Source organism: Fundulus heteroclitus, chromosome 16 (genome assembly GCF_011125445.2).
Source record: "Fundulus heteroclitus isolate FHET01 chromosome 16, MU-UCD_Fhet_4.1, whole genome shotgun sequence".
Taxonomy (NCBI): Eukaryota; Metazoa; Chordata; class Actinopteri; order Cyprinodontiformes; family Fundulidae; genus Fundulus; species Fundulus heteroclitus.
The window spans coordinates 25,227,589-25,251,331 of record NC_046376.1 but is presented as its reverse complement, the minus strand read 5'-3'; the positions used below and the strand labels follow the sequence as shown (position 1 = coordinate 25,251,331).

At 40.0% G+C, this 23,743-nt stretch overlaps 1 protein-coding gene across 34 annotated transcripts in view; it reads right to left on the bottom strand.

Moving 5' to 3' along the window:
• The window catches only part of cacna1aa (calcium channel, voltage-dependent, P/Q type, alpha 1A subunit, a), a 107,890-nt gene that overhangs the window by 5,004 nt on the left and 79,143 nt on the right, over positions 1-23,743 (bottom strand). For 11 of the 34 annotated variants that reach the window (XM_036148247.1, XM_036148220.1, XM_036148217.1 and 8 more), the window contains 10 exons: positions 23,071-23,167; positions 17,108-17,213; positions 15,872-15,979; positions 12,356-12,459; positions 9,604-9,719; positions 9,372-9,504; positions 6,101-6,214; positions 2,561-2,599; positions 514-724; positions 106-371 (listed from right to left, as the gene is read on the bottom strand). In XM_036148247.1, coding sequence (XP_036004140.1) covers positions 106-371; positions 514-724; positions 2,561-2,599; positions 6,101-6,214; positions 9,372-9,504; positions 9,604-9,719; positions 12,356-12,459; positions 15,872-15,979; positions 17,108-17,213; positions 23,071-23,167 — 1,294 coding nt within the window. Of the gene's footprint in view, positions 1-105; positions 372-513; positions 725-2,560; positions 2,600-6,100; positions 6,215-9,371; positions 9,505-9,603; positions 9,720-12,355; positions 12,460-15,871; positions 15,980-17,107; positions 17,214-21,241; positions 21,339-23,070; positions 23,168-23,743 lie in introns of all 34 variants that reach the window. The other 23 variants (XM_036148226.1, XM_036148233.1, XM_036148252.1 and 20 more) reach the window with 11 other exon arrangements.

Below are 23,743 nucleotides of genomic sequence, written 5' to 3'. Positions count from 1 at the left end.
GAAAATATCAACGAGAGCTACCATCAAATTAGAATGTATAACACCAGAACACTAAATAAGTGTTTTTTTTGGCTCATGCACATACTAAATGACCCTGAAGCCCACCTGTCTGTGCGGGACGCTCTCACGGCCCTCGCTGGGGGATCGCGACCAGCGCCGTTCCCGGTCTCTTTCCCTGTCCCGGTCAAGCTCCCTTTCTCGGGAGTGCCTATGTCCATACTCGCCTCCTCGTTCTGGCACGTAGCGCTCCTTGTCCATGGAACTGTGGTGGTGGTGATGGTGGTGGTGGTGCTTACGGTCTTTGGATCGACCCCGGTCCCGGTCCTTGTCCTTAGATGTAAGGTCACCTGACTGTGTGGTCGTGTTCAGGTCTGTGCCCAGGCATATTAGAATTACAAGTGGGGTTAAGTGTGCTAAAAAAAACATATCATTACATTTACAAATCATACTCTTGAGTCACCTAAAAGCAACAGATGTAAATGCATTTTGTTATTTTTATGCTTTTTCTCCGACCTGTGTCGACTTCATTGTAGCGACAGAGGGACCTCTCAGACGCTCGATGACTGCGATCCTTTCGGCGGTGTCCGTGTCTGGAAGCTCTCCCCTCCTCGGGTATTGAACACTCCATGTGGTAATCATCTCCTTTGTCTCTGTGGCCTCGCCCAGTCCTGCTGTGGCCCAGAGACGAGGCGGACCGTTTCATTGGACTGTTGTCACTGATGGTCTAAGAAAGAAAGAGAGCCCAGGAGGAGATGAAGAGAAAAGCTTTTTCCATGTGACTGTCGAGATGGCGGAGTTTTTTTTTTTTTTTGTCATGCAGAAATGAGTAAGAGAATGCGTGTGTAAATGTCATAAATCTTTAAGCATTTTTCCCGAAACTCATCTGAAGGATATTTACAGTTATTAAAGTTAAAAGCATGCTCTTTCAAAAGCACTTTTATGGCAAATAAAATGTATAGGTCAGGGGTCTGCAAAGCAGCCAATAGGGCACGTTTGGTCTTTTATCTCTACAGGAAAGCCTAACTTGTCACAGGACATACTATGGAGTCACAATACAATTTAAATATTGTTCCAATTACTGCCACCTAGAAAAATACCCAAGAGGATTTTAAATACTTGAGAGAAACCTGATCAGGGCTCGTAAGCAAAGATTTAGTAGCACTGCTCAAATGAGCCCTTCAATGTTTTTAGCCTCTTCAATCTATCAGTGAGAAAGTGTTTTACTTGAAAACAGTTTCACTGAAAATACCAGGTTTCTGTTTTCCTTCTAGAGGAAAATACCCCAGATTAAAGCATCAGCTTCGGTTGCAGTAAGGTAAAAACATTGTCAAGCACTGAATCCATGTTTTCAGAAAGAACTAATATAACAGTTTCTGACAGCTACCTCTTTCATAAGCTTATTTCATGTACTGAGACTGCTTGGGAGACAATTCCTGCCATTAAATAGCAGCATCTCTATGGGGTGCCGGGTGGGGTGTGTGTTCAATGATTACTTACAATTAATTGCAGTCCCCTGATCAAAAACAAGCAATAAATAAAACAAGAAATACAATAAAAGGAGATATTGGCAAACAGCCATGCCTTTCATGCTTCTTTGACTTGCTTTAATAAAACAGATTCAAGAGTCAATTACAACTTGCAGCACTTTCCCGTCTTCACTCAGAATTGCCCTGAACATTGCGTCCGGGCTGCAAACCTATTTTCTATTCCCACGCCGGGTGTGCTTTCCTTAAAGCCATGCATACATAGGGGTTGTTCTGAATCCTCAGACAGGAGTTCTTTTATTTCCTCAGCAGTGCTGAGGCTTTGGTCTCTGAAGAAGGACAACGGCATGGACAACGCACATGGTGCAAAAACGATATCTCATCTCAGAACTAAATCTTTTTTAGCAGCTAAGCAGACCGAGATTTCAGTGTTCACAGCAAAATACGTCGGCAGAATATATGTGGGGAGATTCTTAGAAAATTTGAGAACAAAGCAAACAACGTCACCAACCCCTCCCTGTCCATTTGCTCCATCTGTCCTTTCCATACTCCGTCTCTCTCAAGCACACATGCATACGCGTTTTCTTTTGAAACATTTTTTTCTCGCATGCAAGTTGAGCAACTGGGAGTGCACACTTGGGCACAGATTGGCCACCATCAACATCATCACAGTTAAGCAGACGAGGACACACAGCAACAAAGCAGAGGCAGCAGCTGAGCAAAGAGAGACAGGGTTATAAGATCAGGATAAAGTAGTAAAAAAAAAAAGAAGTTGCTGGAAAGAGGAGCGGGGTCAGCCGAACTTCAAAACTGTTAAGCTCCGAATCTACTTCTAGCAGTTTGGAAGCTTGGCTGGCATAAAATGTCATGCTTTTATTACTTTTCCTCAGATCACTTCCCCCTATGATGATAATAATAATAATAATAATAATAATAATAATAATAATAATAATAATAATAATAATAATAATAATAACTTGACAGACACGACATGAAGACATCACATATGGGGGTAAAACTGACTTGGAGGTTGTGAATGATTAAGAGGAACAAACAACAGAAGACAGGGTACATACACTGAGGTTACTGCCACGGTGCTTCCCTTTCCTTCGCTGCTGTATGAGCACAAAGAGGACACGCATACACACAGAGCCACAGGTACACCAGAGGTACGGTCACACACGGAGCAGACCCACGAAACCAATGGAGGGGCAAGGAGATGATTGAAGAACACAAGGATGGTTGGTTTGATACACAATGAGATGAGATGAGGATAGGATGGGATACACCAAAAACAACAACAAAAAAAACAAAAAACAAGTAAAAGCAAAGGGATGTTAGTGGGTAGGTTTAACCCGGACAAAAATGGAGAGCCACAATGAAGAAAAGAGAGGGACAGAAGGAGAAGGAAGGAAAGATTAGACACCAAAGCAGCAGTGACGGTGAAAGAAGAAAAAAAAAAAAAAAACACTTCCTACAAACGCTGGGAGTGGCGTGCCATACAGTAGCACTCAAATTACCACTTGCTAAATCGAGTTTGTATGCCTAACTCAGTTTAAGTTTGTTAGAAGGCCTCATCTCAATTTATTATGTCAGGGAAACAGACGGTGCCGTGCAAAAATATTGACACACAGTTTTTTTTTTCTTGTTGCAACCACAAACGTTGCTGTAATTTATAGGGCTATTATGTGATATACCAACACCAAGGGGTGCTCAAGTATACATAGTTTCCACATTTCTTCATGTATAACTAAATTGATGTCTCGACTCCACACAGTTAAGCCCGAAACTATTCATACCGCTGGAAGATCCAGGTTCAAAGTGATTTTAAAATTTTAGCTGGGGACATACTGCAAGATTTTTGGACTGATCTTACCCAGTTGGAGAAACCGTCAGTCTATGGTTGTGGTCTGTCAGGCAAAAAACGCTCTTAGTGTGAAATTGGGTGAAGACTGGAGTGTGCGAGGGGGGACCAATCCAACCTCAGTCACAGTCAAACAAACATGCTTCAACTTTTATGAGGCTTATCGCCGTTATTTGTTATTTTATTTTATTCATAACTCTACAACATAATGAACAAAAAACTTAAAATGGTTCTGGTCACAATAGAAACTATCAACAAACTAATTATAACCACTATTAAATACGACAAAAGACAGATATTCAGATAGTCAGGATTAAACACATTAAATTCTGTTATCACCGTATACTTTTAACATGGCTGAGAGTAGCAAGAAGCAAACCGTGAACAAGTCTATGAGAAGAAGAGGAAGGCCTCAGAAATAAGACCAGAGTGGATTTTAGGAGATTTTTTTCATGGGATCCCCCTCAGGAGTGGAAGAGCAAGGTAAAATGGTGTTGTGCATGCGCAGTATTTAAAAAAGGGACTTGGGGAAACCTCCGGAAAAATCGGCGACTGTACCTTTAAGAAATAATACAATTTTTAGAAAATAGCCAATTCCATAACCCACAAGACAACTCACAGCCTCAAATAGAAGTTCCAACTCACAACACGATTACAACAATGAATACAGTGAACATATCCAAATCACATTCCCTTGTGGATAAAATGTACTAAATTTGAAATTGTATAATTTTATGCGAGAGTGGGACAGAAATATAGCCTGTTCGAAGTCTGAAAATATCTACTGCCACCTACTGGTATGTCTGTCGCCCTAACGAGCGTTGCCATGAGAATCCTGTAGTCTGAGATCCCTCAGCAGGTGCGCTTGTTAGGCATGTGATCCTCAGACGTTTTTCACAATTTTTTCACAATTTGTGACGTTTTAGAGAAGCACATATTGTTTCCTATCACAAAATTATTGGTTGAATGAAAATAATCCTAGATCTAAATCCGCCATGGGTATGAATAGTTTTCAGCTAAACCGTGTGCATTCCGCCCTCATGAGTCAATACCTTATATTGCTTTGTATACCTGTCCAGCCCATTCTAAAGTCCTTTAGAGCATCTGACAGATTCTCTCATTGATTACAATTCCCACCAATTGTGTCCAGCTTCCCCTTCTCTGCAGAAAAATCACATCCTGACGGCATGATGCTGACATCGCTGAGCATCATCATGGGGATGGTATGGTCAAAGTGATGCATAATATTGGTTTTCTGCCATACGTAGTATTTTACATATAGTCTAAAACGTTATATTATGTCTCATGTGACCAGCTCACTATTTTCCAAATGCTAACTGTGGTCCATACATGGCCTGTGGTGCACCTTAAACAGGGGTTTAGTTAGCTTTCTTTTTCGACAATGGCTTTCCTCTTACCACATTTCCGTACAGCTAAGATTTGTGGCATGCACAACTAATAGTGGTCTTGTTAACTAATTTTTCCACCAAAGTTGCTAACCTCTACATATAACCGATCTGCAATTAGCTCCTCTAGACTTTAGGAATATCAAAAAATTAAGCTGGGCTAAGTACAAATGCATTCCACACTTTTCAGATTTTTATAAAAAATAATCTGAACCATGTACGGTTTTCTTTCCTGTTTAAAATTATGATAGATCTTTCTCATAAAGATATTGTTCTTATAAAATAGTTTGTGGTTGCAACACGATAATATGTGAAAAAGTCCAAGGATTCTAAATACTTTGCAAGGCACCATATTTCTGCTTAGACAATCAAATATGGACTTAGGTTTTGTTCTTGAGTGCCTGAAAGAAGAAAAAAAAAATCTACAGCACATTGGTGACAACAACAGCGATGACTGTTGCCAAAATCCCCAGACGTATGAATTTGCATACACGAATACGCGCACACTTTTAATCTGACACAGTAGCACACAGCGAAGCAACAGGACCAAAGTGACTCTGAGGGCACACAGAACAGTAAGATCACAGAAAACCTGCAAAGCCCACACACACACACACACACACACACACACACACACACACACACCATTCACATCTGTACACATATTTAGCCACACAGCATTACATCCGTTTTCCTCCAAACAGCGAGTTAAAACCTTTTACCGGACGAAAAAAAAAAAAAACAGCTTAATAAACACACAATATGAAAAATAGATAGGGGTCTTGACAAAAGACGTAGGAAAAAAATCGAAACGTGGGGCTAGGGAGCTGTGTACGTGTCTATAAGAGCTGTGTGCGTGGATGACAACCAGAGCACTCATTGAAACATGAATCGTGATAAAAATGGATGATGGCGTGAGATGAAAAACAAGACAGTCGTGACTGAACACCTTCATGCAGGTGGAAGGATAAACGGATGTTAAGAGAAGGTCTCATTTAGACTTGCTTAGCAGAATTCTAGCAAGGAGGCAGCAGCTGGTAAAACATATCCATGTTTTAGCCAGAAATATTTAAATGAAGAACAGGATTTTCCATGACAGTTAGGGACACTGATCGTTTCTGACTAAACATGAATCTCCGTATAAGACAAAACAAAACAGCGATTGCAGCAATTTGACTAACGCTGCCCTAATCTGGCCCCAAACCTTCTTCAGTCTGGGAACTTGGGATCAATTTTGATTCAGACCTTATAAGATGCGATGACGCCACATAAAAGCAGATGGGGCACACACATGATGGGGGGGGGAGAAAAAACAGAGACAGTGGAAAGGTGGGGATGCTGCTCACTTGGTTGTCGCCTGGGAGGCGGGGCATGGAAGCGGCCCTGCCATGGCCTTCCATTGGTGGAAATTGCTCAGTATCCGAGATACCATCCTGCCCCATCTCTCTCATCTCTACCGTCTGTAAACAGAGCAGGAGAGCAGGAGATGGTGTGACTTGCTGCCATGATAACTGACAGGGAGTAGGGGAACAGGTAGAAAATGTCTGATACAGTAGAGAACCATGGGTGGGAGGATTTGGGAAGTGTATGCATTGTCGTCGACAGTGGTTACAATTTGAATTCAAACAAGAAATGACGGGGAGTACACGATAAACGAGCCACCAAATCAACCGAGTGGGCAATGGAGGAAGAGTTGTCTTTGTTGTAAGGTATTTATGATACATAAAGAAGCCTTGGAAACACAGCAAGAATGGATTTGAGGAGAAAGTCACGTGCAACCCAAGGAACCTTTGAGACAACGATTTAAAAAAAGTTTATCCAGATACAGTAGTTCTGAAAAAAATGGCAACTGCTGGTGAAGCTTAGTTTGCACGCAATGCAAATTAAGCAACTTGTTTTTGCTGACATGTGCAAATATTAGATTTCAAATATGGCAAATTGTGTTTCTATTCGGAGTACAGCAAAATCTGACCTGCAGGAACTGTTGCACTGCTCTCGTGTTTTTAAACCATACATGTGTCAATTGAAACCTTTTTGGACATCTGTCGATCACTGAGGAGGGGATGCTATGTCTGAAGCAGACGGCGCTCAGGCCATTGGTTAGATCCGCGAGCACGAAAAAAAAAACATGGACATGAGTCACTTTGAAAACAAACACAAGATAGATGCATGTAGTGATTGTGTGCTTCAGGGGATATCTGGAAACATTCAAAAAACATCTGAAGAGTAAGATTTTGAGGATGAAACGATTTACAAAACAGTAAATCTGTTCAGTAAATCAAAGTTCAGAGGAAATAAGCCAACGGTTGGAAAGGATGTGGAAAAGTCAAAAGGCCAGTAAGGATGGTCCAGTGGGAGCTTTCAATCCTTTTGACTTTGTACCAAGGTAGCTTTAGTTTGTATAGCAGAAAAATAAAAACAGAGATAGGAATCAGTGAAAATAGCTATCAAACATGGAACAAAGGACATTTCAGAATATCTTCAATTATAGTAAACAGCATTGATTTAACTTTAGTAATTAAACCAGCACTTGTAAACAAGGGGGATACACCAGTTATGGTCAGAACCTTAAATATGGTCATCATAATAATATGGAGCTTTTAATACTCTTTGGAAACATTCTTGTCATAAGTGTGGACTGATAATACAACATATGACTTCACTGAATTTTAAAACACAAAAGCAGGAGGTACAATTTTGATTTATTTGTGATTTTTTTTCTGATCCACACAGCGTCAAAATGGTACATACCGTTACATCTCATGTAATTCTGTATCTTAGTGCACTAAGTGGCACACATGATTTAAATGAACTACACACAAAGTTTTCCAGCCTTTGTTTCTATTTAATAAGACGACATTCCACTTACAGCTAATGAAAACGCAACATTTGAGATTAGACTATCTCATCAGACCAATTTAAATTAAATATTTTTAATTCAGAAATGTGAGCTTAAAGGAAAGTATGTTAAATACCTGCTTAGAGGTTCTTATTTTTAAAAGGTACTTTTAATCTGAAAAAAAGAGCCACATCAAAATGCATATTCTAATTTACCGAGATCTCCCTGTACTTTGAAAGTTGCACCGTGACAACACACCTTTTTGTAGCCATCAGAAGGCTAATGGTATAATTCTTGCAAGATTGGTTACTGTTTTTTTTTGGCAAGATAACTTACATTTTTAATTGGATTTGGGCACAGAACCTAATTCTACATTTTTAATAATGTGATTGAGGATCAGAGCAAGTGTAATCAGCTTTGTTAATTATGGGTTTGGATCCTGTCATTGAAACAGAGGGTCAGAGGCCTAGTGCTTCAGGTTTTCATTATTGGCCTCTGTTTCATTGCAATAAAACATGTTTCCTGTCACTGTGGCCTAATACATCTTTCCTTTTCTCCTCTGATCACAACTTGTCTACCCAAATGCAAGCTCATATGGGTAGCTAGGACATTTTGACTGAACGCAAATGGCTCAGTTTAGAGGGAGAAGCTACTTTCTTGGCCGGTACTATCTTGGTCCATGGTGAATTGTTATGAAAAAAATCAAAACAAACTGAAACTGCTCTCTCTGCATTTTTTCTAGTTTATAATTGCCTTGCGCATGCTTAAACCTTAGGTATGCTAAAAATGTGTGCAATATGTTCAAAAGCCAAGTCTGTCCCAGGAAACCAACCAGTATAAATAAAATTTACACGTTCTGCCAAGAAGAATGGTTAATTATCGCTGCTGAATCTATGCCAGTGGCTTGCTGATGGGTACAAACAGAATGAGGTCGAGATGCATGTTGCTATGAACCTTTAAACCAAACATCAGGGGAGATGTACTCTCAACACCTACTTTATCATGTCCATCTTGCTTTTACCAGCCTGGACTCTCTTCTGCCTTTAGACCTGTCGTTACTCTTAACAAGATGTCAGAAACATTCTTCAAAGATTTTGGTCCAAATTGATATGATGCCAGCATGCTATTGCTGCATATCATGCCAGTCACTGTATATTCAAACCTTACCAACTGAATGACGCAGCTGAAGTCGAGGCTCATTGGGCGAGGAATGATTGGATAAGCCAATCCGCTTCAAGGTTCTCCCCTTTCTTCTCTGACATCAACGAGGCAATTTTTTGACCACGCAACAGCCACTTGCTGGATATCAATTCTTTCTTGATATGTGACATGATTGTGCCTTAAAATGTGTCCTTTATGAGTTCAAGTGAATTAAATCCCCCTTTTTTTCCCCTCTATTTTGATGTTTGGTTATGAACACATCTAGAAGCCTAAGGAACTAGATTTGAGCCTGTGTGGATAAAAAAAAAAACACCACTCATGCATCTAATTATTGTTTTTATATACATCTTTGCAGTTGCATGCGATCAAATCAATCCAGCCTGAGAAATATGGTTTGAGTGTCTTATTAGAAACCATAGATGGATATGACATTGATGTCCATGGTGACTTCTGATGGAGAGTTTAGTAATTAGAAATTACTTGAAAGCAAAAAGAAAAAAAAAAAACGTTAAATACTCACAGACTCAAACTTACACATGACGAGGATGCATTTTAACTGTTCGGTGTTGTGTATTGCACTAAACCTTGTCTTTGGTGAATATTTTTGAACCGTATACCTGTGAGTTGCTCATGCTTCCCAGGCCATCCTCAGAATGCCCCTCAGGGCTCCAGCTGCCAACTTTCTGGGACATCTCCTTGGCACGGGCCGTCACCCACGACTGGCTCTCTGGGATGCCGCCCTCCACTGGCCTGTGACACACAGAAACCCGCCTTCCTCCTTTGATTTTCCTTAAACAAATAACACTGTGCAAGGTAAGAAAAAAAAACTGCCTCCGGTAATGAACTTACAAGCTGTTGCCAGTATCCGTTGTCTCAGGCGGTGGCAAGGCATTGTTCAGTCCCGGTCCCCCGTCCTGGGAGGGGGTAGGTGGCTCCACGCGCTGAAACAGTAATGGCGTTCGGTTCTGTTTGAGATATACAACATGGCCGCCGCCAGCTATCAGGCAGACTGACAGGGAAATGCGGGGACAAGGAGCAGAGCAGGAACAGAAAGGAGGCAGCTGCCTAAAGCAAGGCCAGGCAAACAAAATCGTGGGATCAAACTAAAAAGAGTAGCTCTGGAGCAAGAGATGCCCCCACGGCTAGGTTAAGAAGGGAAGCTAAGGAACAGAGTACTCAGTAAAGGTATAGACATAAGTAGAATTTACCACTAAGCCAGGTTAAAGAAACTGATCAGGGGTCATCTAGGGCAGTCGTGTCTAATTTCAGTTCTCGAGGGCTGGTGTCCTGCACATTTTAAATTCTATCTGCTCCGATACCCCAGACTTAAATTTCTTATTAGTTTCTCAGCAAGCCATCGCATTCTTAAGGGCCTGTTAATGACCCACTAGTTTACGTCAGGTGAGTTTTTGAAACCGCAGTGACACACCTAAACCTAGAAAGCCAGCCCTCGAAGACCGCAATAGGTCACCCCGATCTTGGGTTTCTTCTGATAATGAGCTAATGATGAACACGGACAGAAGAGGGCAAACAAGATGCAACATGCTTCTGATTAATGGAGGCAAAACTGGAAGGAAAGCAGTGATGCAAAAATGAGGACAATAAAGGAAATAGTCTACTTTCCTTGCCATTGTATTATTATTCATCTGCTAAAGACATTTTAAGAAAACTTTAATGAGGTTTTACATGAGCAATCTTTGATGTTTACCCAAACTGAGGTGTCAAGCACTACATAGAACATTAAAAAAAAATAACAAGAGTGATGACAATTATGTATAGAACTTCCTTTTAAACCTTTTCATTAAAAACGTTTTGAACTATTAGACACAGCAAATGTAATTCATGCTGTCTTACTGCAACCAGACTGACTTTTTTATAGATCCAGTTGGTTTTATGCTTCCTTTCCAAATTTGTTTAAGAGTTTCTGAGAGCAGACACATTGTTGGGCGTTTTCATTGTTTTTCCTCGGGGCTTGAGCAGGAGGTGTTGTAGTTTGAAGCGTCAGAGAGAGGATGTTTTCAAGAACGTGATTTAGATAGTATTTAACCAACGTACTGAACTGAGGATGAGCCGTGCTAGTGCAGCTAGGTCTGCCATCAGACTCCGCTGCAGCTGAAGAGCTGAGGTAAATTAGCCTCCAGAGTTATTTACATGATTGTTTTGACTGTTAATCCATTTCATGACAAGATTTTAATAAATGCCACAATACACACATTTGTGAAGATATAGCTTTGCCAACAAAAGCTGACTTGTTATTATTTTGTCATCCAAAAACATTAAAAACGGTGCTGTCTAATGATAAAGCGGAGTGGACAATGCGTATCACTTTTTTGCCACCCTGCAACATATTCTTTATGCCCCTGAACAAATCCACATGCCTTGACGTGGCGGCTGCTCCACTGTTCAGTAAAAAACTGGAGGCCAGAAGGTGGCTACAGGCATCAGTTCAGCCTTTATGGGTTTTATGTAACAGGTGCTATTGCTATAGCGTTAGGAATTACTTAGAATTCATAAAAAGAAATAAGGTAAGCAAATGAAAATATGCCTGTAAGTAATAAAGTAGAACCCACATGCAGCTATGGTCTGAAGGCTTCCGCTGTTATGGTATTAAACTCCGGAGTGTGTTCAAGTGACAACCACTTTCCAGGCATTTCAACTTTTGATATCTTCAGAAGAACAACATATTTCTTTAGAAAACTTGTTGAGGATCACTACGATAGTGTAATAATAGCGACAGTTTGATAGCGTGTAATGCTGGTGAGAAGAACTAATAATAAAGACAAATGACTGCCTGAATGTGTGTGGTTAGAGTCAAAGGGAACAAATGAGAGAATAAAGAAACGTCACGGCCATATTACCACATGCAGTTAATGTGTAAAGCAGGCAAATATTATACAGCATAATCCCACCAAGAAGCAAAAACTTTCCACTCAGACCTTCAGGCGAAAAATGATTAGATGAATTAACCATAGTGTACAGAGTGGTCACTCAACTTCTTTGACAAGCGCTTGAATGCTGAGTTTCGGGGTAAGGGAGAGTGTTTTATGCAGAGCAAACAACCCAAGGTTACAAGCTCAGGTGGCGGAAGGTGAGCAGATGCAGCATTTTTGCAGGCAGTGAGTATAAAGGAAAGACACCCATGATTATTCAGGTATGGGCACCTTTGGGGCTGTGACAACGCATGAAGCTAACAGAATTTTAGCATTTTGAGCTTTGAATTTTGGGAAAGGTTCCGATTTGAGCTTCCACACCAGCAAAAATGTCAACGCAAAAAAAAAAAAAAAAAAAAATAATAATAATAATAAAAAAAAAAAAATGGTAAAGGACTTTGGCCACAAGATGGCAGCAGCGTGTTTTAAAAAAAAGGTTTTCCCACCGTGCGAACATAGGATCCAAAAGTCCTTCCTGCTTCTTTTAAGTTGCCAGAAAGAGGAGTCCTGATTGGAACAGAGGCTGTCACAGCCCACGTTTGTAGAAATGAACCTACACACCTGTGGTTCTTTTTCTCTCTCTCTTTTTTTTTTTTCAGCGCGTCAGTCTGCCTTTTAATTCAAGGGGCTCAGATGCAGGCAGGGCGGTACTCTACTACAGACTGCAGTACCTGTTCATCACGAAGGGCCTGGGATCGTTTGATCTTGCTCTGCCGATAGTACTCCATGATCATCATGGCCGCGTAGATTTTCCCCACCGTCAGATCTGTTGCTGCTGAGAGAATGACAAGTTATCCTGCAGGATTAGACACTTTCGTATGGACCCTGAGCATGGGGGGGATGGTAAAGAAGAGCGAGGCGTGCACACGAAGTGCAACCTGCGCTTTTACCACACAAGAACATACACAGATGGAGCAATAAGTCTTTTCACTGACAGATGGATAAAAAATTGTAAAAATGTTTCCTCGAATACAATGGCTCTCAAAAGTGTTACAATTCCAGGTTTTTGTGATGCAAAAATAGTAATAATGAAAAAAAAATAGAATATGATCAGTTCAATTAAGTAGTTTAATTAAAAAAACGTGACATTTTTCTTATACAGTTCAATTGTGAATCAAACAATTTTTTTTAGGGAAAATTTAAATAAATAAACACATTAAACAGCCTTAATAACCTGGTTGCATAAGTCTGCCTGGTTGCAGATTTTCTCGTTGATTTAGATCTCTAATTCCTAATTTCTCTAGATTCCTAAATATTTAGTTTAGTTTTCGGGTCTGTATTGCAACAAAGTTTTACTGCCTTTTAATTTTTCTTTTTTTTTTTTTTTACAATTAGCCTGCCAACAGATTTGTTAGTTTTACTGTTGCATGTTGAAATATTGAAAACAGTCAGAAATGATTAATCTGTCTCTTTTTTTTTTTTTTTTTTTTTTTTTTTTACATCACAAAACCCTGAAATGATTAATCTTGGTCTCATTGGCCACAAAAATCTGCCATTTTAACAGGGGTGCGCAGACTTTTTATATCCACTGTAAGTTGTGCTTGATATTTTAAACAAAACGCCATGCAGTCCCCGTGCCATTGCCAGTATGGATGCATTATTCTATCATTTGACATGTTTTTTTTGGGGGGTTTTTCTAGCAAATTTCATGCACATTTCCCAATCTTTTAAACCACAAACAACATTCGAAATTATCTGACACTGGGGGTGCTGCCATTTTAACAAACATAAAGGAACATTTCCAAATCAAAGACTTTGTCTGTGCATGCAGTACAAGCATTTACCAGTTTATCTCGAGCATCAAAGTCATCCAAATAATTTCTTCAACTTTATAGTTAAGCTGTGTGACATAAAGGTCTTTAAGTCCACAAACTGTTTACACCCAGATAAACCTCTTAGAAAAAGAACATGTAACCATGTAAGCTTTGAAAAGATCTTAACTGATTTAAAGTGTAACTTTGGATATTGGAGTATATCTAATTTTATTCTGGGTACCATTAGAGAGACCTAAATTGTTTTTTAATAGCAGCAAGAGAGTCACCTTAGCATAACTACATTTACTCTGCCTGCCAGCATTGTGTACTTCTAACTCCCTCAGGAGTTTCTGTCAAGCAATGTTTTTCAGTCCTCATCTTCCTATATCTTATTGATGTTTATCCATAATAAATCGATTGACCGTGAAAGTCGCCCATATCACTCAATGAAGAGCTGTTATGGTAGTTGAGCCCTTTGTATCAGGAACAGCGGAGCAGGGAGGCAGCAAAAACATGCTGGATAGGGCCCAAAGACCAACATTTATGACACAATTGTTTTTATCTTATCAATGTTAATGTTCTGCATTTTTGTATTGTTTTGAATTTGGCAGACTGTACCCTAGTCAGAAAATTCAAACATGGTGGCCGATGTTTTTAAAATGTATTCTGGAGTTGTCCTATTTAACGAAAGCAGTTCTTTGCTCTATCCCGGCAAAGAGTTTATTTACGTGTTTGCGAAGAGTTGACGCTGTTTTTAAAAGGAGGTGGAACAACTGGTTCAGTTGTCAAAGCCACAACGACAAGAGGGTGCTAGGTGAGCATTGGCTTCTTTATTGGCACTGCAGCAGGTTTGGTGGAAAAAAAAGCATGAGAGCCAAGAGGGTTTAACTGTTGTTAGTCTGGGATGTATGCAAATGTCTTCTCTATGTATATAAGTCATAGAAAGCTACATTTAGTCTTTGGTTCTGACTGCCTGGAGTGAAAAGACATCTATAGAGAGTTTATCTATAGTATGACACCCTCTGACTTCAGGCACAGATAAAGCAACAAATAGTAGGACAAGAGTTATGATGTCTTGGGTGTGTTTTTGTTTCTTTTATGTGTCCATTATGTGTCCTTCTTTATTTGGTGGAGGTAAGTTTTTATGTGTTTGGGGATCAGTATGGAGCCAAGAATGGGTCAAAATTATTGTGTATTTGAAAAGAAAAACAAAACAAAAACAAAACCCAACAAAAAACAAGTTGAAGCTGAAAACTAAATGTAGAAAATGAATGTTAAATTTTAATCTTCAGATCTGAGAAATAACCTTTCTTTCATCTCAAATAAAGGCTTATTTATGGGGGGTGGTAGTTACCCTCTTTTTTTCCTCTTTTTTATTGTTTTTTTTTTTTTTTACAAATTTCTATACTTTGAAAAAAAGCATGTGAAGTTTGAATACTTTCATGGTCAAGTTTCAGATTTCACAAAAACAAAATTTTTCTGAAAACAGTTTCGGTAAAATAACATAAAATATTGACAAAGATAACCATTTTAGTTGGCAGTTGACAAAAAAAAAAACATAGCAGAAAAGTATGATGTCATTTCATTTTAAAATGATTGTCAGCCACACTTTAGGCGCTGGCATCTCCCACACCCACAAACTATCTGCAGCTGTGTTTCTCTTCAATATGACCGCCCATACGGATCGACACTGGAAAACAAGCAAGCTTCTGCTTTTTAATCAACATACTTCCCGGTGGCATACTTCATGTAAACTCACAGCTGTGATATACACGAGACACATGGGATAAGATGTAATAAACAAAGGACAGAAGAGAATCTATATGAACACTCTGAGCTCCTTAAATATTAGAAATGGGCTGGTCACCCTTAGTATCCAGATATGGGGTTATTGTAAGTAAAATGTTACCAAGAACAGCAGCAGGAGGCTAGTGCTTCCATCTTTCTCTGTAGAGAAGTACACACAGTAGCCACATTAAGTGTCTCTCGGTTTACTGTGGTTAGTGTTAGTCATGCACATTTTTTTTCTCTTTGATGAAGTGAGGCAAAGTCGGTGTCTTTGATATGAGGGAGCCAGATTCAAATCCTGGTTACTTCAGGGAGGACATCTGGCATAAAAAAACTGCCAAGTCTGTGTGCAGGTTGTATTAAATTGCTGTGGCAAAAATCTAACAGGGTTAAGTTTGTTAATTTTTAAGTGTCAACTAGTTATTTTTTCCCCAAATATACATCAATTTTGACCCTTTCTTGGCTCTATAGACCTGCCCGCTGATTCAGAGGGTGCAGCCATGACAGTGACAGAAAAAGAGAGAGACTGACTGAGCAAAGCGGACCTCAGGTGGTGTGAAGTGAATCATCGCTGGAGCACTGGGTGCCAGAAGGTGGCTGGACCAAGCCACGAGTCTGTGTCTGCACCAGCACTCCGAGACTTACCCTTGTGTGGTGTGACCAGCAAATCCAAGGTTTTCTGGGAGAGGTTGGGCCATATCGCCATCATTTCTTTCCTCAGCTCCGCGTCCATCTGATGCTTGTCAATGCCACCTAGACATTTTCATAACAGGAGCAACGCATGCATCCAACATGCAAGTACAAACGAATAATGTGGTTTAAAAATGTTCAACATACAAGAACACATTAAAATTTTTGATAAAAAAAGGAAAACAGGACACACAAACAAGGAGAAAGATAAAAAAGAAAAAAGGTGTTTATTAGTAATACAGTAGGAGTAGGATCATTTGAGTTTGTGATATTATCTGGAACCCCTTCAAATTTAAGCCCTGACATACTAAATACGTTGTATAATCTACAGACAATAAAGATGTAATAAGATGGCGTGAGATTTCCCAATATCTAAATACATAATATTTCTCATCAAAGTCTGTGTTGTGAAGCTCTTCGCAGTTTCTTTCAGAATGCGACTTTATCCGGTGAAGTAAGCACAAACTATTATTATAAAGTTCAGATTTGTGGGTACTGAAACTCAAACAGGCTCTATTTTTTGAGTCACCTTATTGTATTGAACAAGTCTGTTTACAAAAGCGTTGGCAACAGGTTATAAAAGCACAGAAGAAGCCCTCATCACTTTTAAATAATTTATCTGAGTCCAACTTGGGTACTCAGCACCAAAGAAATGGTGAAAATGTGTCCGATAATATAGGAATGGTTTACACTGCGAGAAGACCCCATTTGACTAGCCGCCAGCAACATTAAAATTGGTGTTAGTTGCTTGTTCTGAGCTATTATTGAAAATAATCAGGGACACAGTTTTGGTGGGTTGACTTCAACCCCCCCCATTCTGTGTCAGGACCTTGCTGTTGAGTGTGAGGCCTAAAGAGCATATGTTGTTCACAGAACAAATGTTAAACTATAAAACACAAAACATAAGAGTTTTCTAAGTTTTTTTCAGATTAGGTCCACCCTAGCTTTAGCTAAGCATAACATTTTTTGTAAGGATAAGTCATAGGATAAGTAACACTATACTGATTACAGACTTTAAAGCAGTTTGTGGAGATTTTACTCTTTTAGATAAAAAAAATGGGAAATCACAGCTATTCTGACACTATTGTTATGATCTCTTTATGTTCTTTGGTACCGAAAATTGTGCATTGATTTGTCTCATGAGCTGGATGTATCCTCCCGTGATAAAAAGTGATGTCAAACATTACATACCCTTCGCGATCTTGATATCCAGAGCTGTGCGGATCAAGGCCATGAGAGTGGAGTTGAAGTGGACCGTGTTGTCGTCGCCCACAGGCAGATCCATACGAAGTAATCTCTGTGAGAAAGCCAATTAAGGTGAGCAGTGAGAAACATAAGGAAGTAAGGGAAGCGTTTGTGGAACCTCCAGGTGACAGGACCACAAGGTTTGTGGCTGGAAGGGGAGCTGGGAAAGGGGGAAGGGCAAGAGTCCTCAGATTAAAGGAGCTTTGCGTGGCATATTTAGTAGGAACTAACTCTACCTGTAATGGCTCAGATCAGACAGTGAATTTTCAGTAAAAAAATAAAAGAAGAAGAATCACACCAAATATATCTTGGTACTTTTTATATCATTGAAGAACAGTTCAATCAGATGAGTCAATCAGCTAACACTCATTTGTTTCATAACTGCCACTTATATCACGTGACTACAGATGTTCAAAGGCGCTCACAGGATAGTTTTACAAATGAGCCTTAAACCAGCAGCATTACAGGCAGAGCAGTGCCTAGCGTTGCCTAGAGCTCCCCCTCAAGGTTTGGAGGTTCACAGTAAAAACAACCGAGACCACCTGATAAACCAATAAACCAAAAACAAATAAGGGGGGAAGTTCAAAGGAATAAAATACTTTGTGTTTTATTTATTGGTTTGATCTTTTATAGGTCTCGTTGACTAGTATTATTAGAAGAGGGTCATACAAAGACAAACACCAACTCACTGCACGATGCTCGTGTGTGTTTTGGTGGAAAAAAACAAACAAACTAAAGGGCAAACAGCCCTTGCATGCATTGCATCATGCCTTCCCCGCGCACATTCCATCTAAAAGCATCTACGTCAGTCCATGTTTCCCCAAGTCCTTCTTGCACATCCCGTCCCCATGCAAGCGTGCCATGCACACACAAAATGTCTCACAGGGACAAGCAGCTATGTAGCGGTGCACAGAAATTCACTGTTGGTGACATTAGAATGAGCTCGAGTTGTTTTAGTGTGGTGTTTAGGTTTAAAGAGACGAGAAAAAGGGATGCAGCTGTGCTGACACAGATGAGCAGCTTGCTGCACTGCTAGTTTTCTGAGGTCTAGTGTGTGAAAAATGGGTTAAGGTTAAGAGGGTTAATAGGTGAGAGAGAGCAGTGTTTTTTTTTTTTTTTTTGTAAATCGGGAAGGGGAAAAAGCAAGAAGAGCTCACTGTGGAGGTGTTACTTTGGCAAGGAAATATAGAGTTTTTTGGGTTAACAGAAACTGAAGCTATGTAGGTAATATGAAGTGAAACATGAAGTGCCAGAAAATACGTATCAGAACTGAAAAGGAAAGTTTAAGAAAGAGAGCTGACAGAGTGAGAAAACTCGACTGGTCTGGAAGAGGTAAACATAAGAAAAAAAAAGTAACTAAAAATAAAATAAGCAGAAAACAATGATTTTGAAAAGAAGCAGAAAAAAACAACGGAAACATCATTCTTGGTTGGCTGTGTGTGTAAAAGTAATCCTGCCTGACGGCTGTGGTGTCTCTCCTCCTGACAGAGACACTCAAAAGTGGCAGGCGATGTAACTAAATAGATCATTGTTTCTGTGAACTAGCAAGAAAACTAAAAATGAAGCTTGGATTGAAAACTCATGTATGGAAATGCTGTCGTAATAATATCCAAGGGACAGATTATTGGATTAAACCATGCACGTAAAGCATGTTGTGTTGTTAGGCAGGAGAACAGAGGGGTTACAAAATTCCTTTCTACCAGGGAGGATGCTTATAATGCCTTGCAAAGCCTTTCATACTTTGTCATATCACAACCACAAACTTTGAGGCATTTTGTTGGGTTTGTATGTGTTAGAGATGCACAAAACACCATATGCAACGGAAATGCACGATTCCAACAGTCGACCATAATTTACAGTTCATAGATGTTGCCGGTACAGTGCGGCTGAGCTTGAGCTACGTTGTAATGAAGAATCGGCAAATATTGGCATCTCCAGATGTGCAAAGCTCATAGAGCTGGAACTGCATCAAAAGTTTGTTCTATAAAGTAGTGACTCAAGTTAGCTGAATATACATAAGGTAAGATGCTTTATTTGTCATTATACAAATAAGGTACATACTACAATATTTCATAGATCAGAGGGAGGGTTAGCCAAAGCTGCTGCGACTGAGCGTGCTGCCACTAACGGCCGACCTGACCAGCATGTATTTTTGTGGTACAAAAAATACCAGATACAGGGAGAACATGCAAACTCCATACAGAAAGGCCCCTGCCGAGCCCAGGACTTAAACCTGGGACCTTGTTGCTGTGAGGCAAGAGCGCTAACCATTGTGTCACCGTGCCGCCCAAAACACATGTTGCGTTGGCCGGGAACGCCTGCCACACTTTTCAGATTTTTATTTGAGAAGTATATGGAAAGCCAAATTCCCTCCTTGCGTGTTACTATTTTGCATTACTTTGTGCATAATTGTACACAATAAAGTTTGTGATTGTAATACCAACAAATGTGAAAAACAACTCAAGCGGTATCAATCCATTTGCAAAGATCTGTGGTCTGAAAACAAACGGCTAACAGACAAAAAAGGGAATGAGAGTGAGGGTGCATCTGATGTAACGATGGAAATTGACACGGATGTCCAAATTAAAAGCCACAAATAAATGGGAACGAGATCAACAGAGCTTAAAAAAGCACAGGTCAAATAGTTGCAACCTCTTCTTTTAATTTGGGAGGTGAGGTTCAGGCAAATTACTGAACAGGAAAATAGTCTTGATGTAAAAGTTAACTTAACTATGGAAATAAATTGGGCATGGGAATGACACGTTATTGGTAATTGCAACTGTGTCTAAGTCTGACTCAATATACAACAGTAAATACAGTAAAATGTCAGCACTATTTGCCCGAAGTCTGTTGATCAAGGAGCGATGGTTGGGGATGGAAATGGTCTCTTGGGCCTACAGGCTGTTTGGCTGGCTGCCCCCCCCGGAGGCTTACAGTGATCTGCCAGTGATTTCTCATGGGAGCCGATCACGGGAGGAGTTAAGGGAACATATGCTCACATGAATGTAATTACCATTCTGTACGCTTCTATTTTGGAAATATTCCATGGGTGACTCTTTGTGTCTGCGGTATTTGACAAACAGGGGCGTGTGCAGAGGAAAAAGTATAAGTTGGCAGTGGGTGGTTATCGGCCGTGCAGAAGGCAGGTGAGCGTATGCGTGGGGAGGGGAGCAGCAATATTCAGAGATGAAAGGGGGCTGGAAACAGAATAGAACTGCATTGACGACAGAACCAAAGGACAAAGAGGAGATCGGACTTGCAGATAGAAAAAAGGCTGCTCGGGGGCTTGAAGCTGCTACATGAAGGGTGACAGAAAAAAAGAACGGCTTCTGAATGGCAACCAAAGGCTCCCTGAGGAAAACACATCACTGACACAAGCCCTCCTGCTCTCTCTACCATGAGACATAGCAGAAAATATATATGTGTAGGTTGATGTGACCTAATTCCGTGTGTTTCTGTGTATGTGAGCGTGTTTGCTTGAGTGTCGGCCTCATCCGCAGGAGGGAGCGAATCAGAGGACGTTAAGTCTGGTGGACCTTCCAAGCCCTGTTGCACATGCATGCTGTCGGATACGAGTGTGTTTCTTTGTCAGTGTCCCCTTCTGTAAAACAAAGTTTAGCTTATGTAAAGAGTTGCAATAACCTACACACCTAATATCATCTCAGTATTTGAAAAAAAAAAAAAAAAAAGGCGAATAACATGACATTGGTCATGATCCGTGCAGTTTCTGCATGTATGCGTCTGTGAGCTTGCGTGTCCAGTGCAAACAAGCTGAGAGGGTCCCTCTTTCTTGTCCCCTCCTGCGGATACGCCGACCCCCGCCTGGATCCCTACGAACTAACTGTCCTGCTACCTGCGCCCACCGGTTCCACACCAACACACAAAGGCCACAACACCGACCAGCCGACCCCAAGTTTTCCACGAAAAGAAACAGAAACAGAACCAAAGAAACAATGACACTAAAGTTTACACCACGTTGAGCACTGAAATCCCTGGTCCCGCCCTTACAGACCACCCCCGAATCCCCACGACACCCGTAAGGAGGCTTTGATAGAGATGTGGGGGGTGGGCCTTTCTGACCTTGTAGGCCACCCGTGCTGGACACCTCTTCCCTAGGCCCAGCGGAGGACTCATGTGTCTCAGCATGTCATACATTTCCCTGCAACTGATCCTGCCACTGCATCATCAGCCAGTGCCACCAACCCCGTTATCAAAATCAAGAGAGGGAGAGAGAGAGAGAGAGAGAGGCAGAAAGTAGATGTAGTTAAAGTATAGATTTGAATATAGAAAATAGGATTTTAGAAAGATACAAGAGAAAGTGGGAGTATATTCACCAAGACAAATAAAAATAGACAGCAGGAGGACAAGCTTTTGACTTAGAGAGTCTGTGGGAGGGCAGCTTTTTTTTGAGTTAAAATATTCTCTAGCTCAGAAAAAGGAGAGTCAGAAAATGAAGGAGATCGTAAATAAAAGCTGAAGGCTGAGATTCAGTGATATTTTTACTTGTTTGGGCATAGAGATATATGTAACCCATGCAGATGATGAACAAGAATTTCAAAGGATTGGTTCTACAGCCAAAAATTATGTTATTTCTTTCAAAGGGAACAAAAAAAAAATAGTAAAAGATCAATTAATCTCCAAAAAGAATATAAATTGGAGACACGGTCAGGGACAACGAAGAAGCCAAAATTCTAACCTGTGTTTAGATAACTCATCATTTTTAGCTTATTTAACTTCCTTACAAATGGTGCCATGGTTGCATTTACATTGTGCTAAATTAAATTCATTGTCACTCAACCAACCATTTATCTAGTAGTAAAATGTTCCCCAAGCTATACACCAGAAAATGCTCAAATTCATGAATCCATCACTTACTTTGTTTTCTGCGCCCCTAACAAACCATGAATCTGCAGTTTTGGGGACTATTGTTTTTAAAATCACTGCCTATTTTCTTGTCAGAGGCTTGCAAAGCTGTTTTATTGTCCATGTATGTTTTCTTTAACAATGATTTTTTTTTTTACCTTTACATTGAATTGAATAGTATTGCAAGCAGCCCTCAGTAACATTACTTTTACCAGCAGCAACATATTGTTCTGGTTTACTAACCTCCAAAAAAATCTGGCTTTTTTTTTTTACTTCTGTGTGCTAAACACTTCATTTAATGTTGTGGTAGTGTTTAAGAGAAATCATAAGGTAATCAATTTTGGAAGGAGAAATTAGGTAATTAGATAATTTACAAAGGTTTATCATCAATACTTAGTTTCTCTCTTTTAAAACAGCGTTTAGTGTACCAGAATGTCTGACCAGGGAAACTGAGGCTGTTGGATGCCAGTGTGTGTTCAGTATGTTTGTCGTTGTATGTTTGCGTATGTTCCCAAAGAAAAGCAGGGCAAAGCTTGACAGAAGGCAACAAGCTGCGTCTGCTCTGATCAGAGAGGGGAGGAAGAGGAAGGGGTGTCAATGCAGTTTCTGTTGTTCCCCCAACCCCCCAAGAACCAAGAACAATGCAACACTACAGTGGACAACCGTAGCTTGCTACATTAAAGCCATGGCTCCACAGCAAGCAAAAAGACAAAAAATCCAAAGATAGTCAAAAGAAATTGAAAAATAAATAAACAAATCCAGTTCAGAATGGAGAAACATCGTAACGTTTTCAGTTTGTGCATTTCACATGCTTCTCTAAGTGTCTGCATTGTCCTGCACATTCTCTCAGCAGTTCAGAATGCAAGTCAATAATGGTGGAAAAGAAGTTGAAATGAAAAGGAAAAGAAAACCAACTAAATGAACAGAACAAAAAAAAAACAAAACAAACGAAAACAAATCAAAAACAAAAGCAGCATTCAATCCATTCCTGGATGCCGTGGCTAGCAAGTGTGGTTGAGAAGGTTTCATTTGAGTGAGAGTCAAACCTTGCAGGCCACCCTATGGGGGCATTTCTTGCCTAAGCCAAGAGGCGGGTCGATAACTCGTAATAAACTGTACATGTCCTTATAATGTATGCGCCCGCTGCAAGAAGAATACAGGGGAGTTAAACACGCACACAAACAGGAAAAGAAAAAGAAAAGAAAAAACATCCAGAGAGAAGAGAGGACATTGGGAGCAAGAACACAAGATCGACAAGAACAAGAAAAGACTTTACAGTATAGTAAAAATGATCCTTGAGATAACATATTTTACAAAAAAAAACATCACTTCAGTGCATGGCATTTTTCATGAAATGACTGTTTAGCCTTTTATAACGCACGCTTTTCAATGCAGTGTATAAACAAAGCAATTCAAGAAATAGCACACAGGCTAGGAAAGCATGTGCTTGGTAATTGCTTAATAGCTGCTTGTGATGCGAGGAGCCCTGCCCTCTTAAATGCATGTTTGGTGTTAGCTGTTTATTGTTGCTTCCTGGGTTTCTTTTTTCTTATTCTTTCTATGTGCTTTTAGAAAAGCAAGTCTTCTCAGACATTGTGCAAAAAAAAAAAATACGCATAGCAATTCAATGACCAAATCTATCCAGACTTAGTTCCTTCATTATCATGACTTTTTAATATAAAAAAAAAAATCTAAATACTATTCTTAAGCTTTCAATTT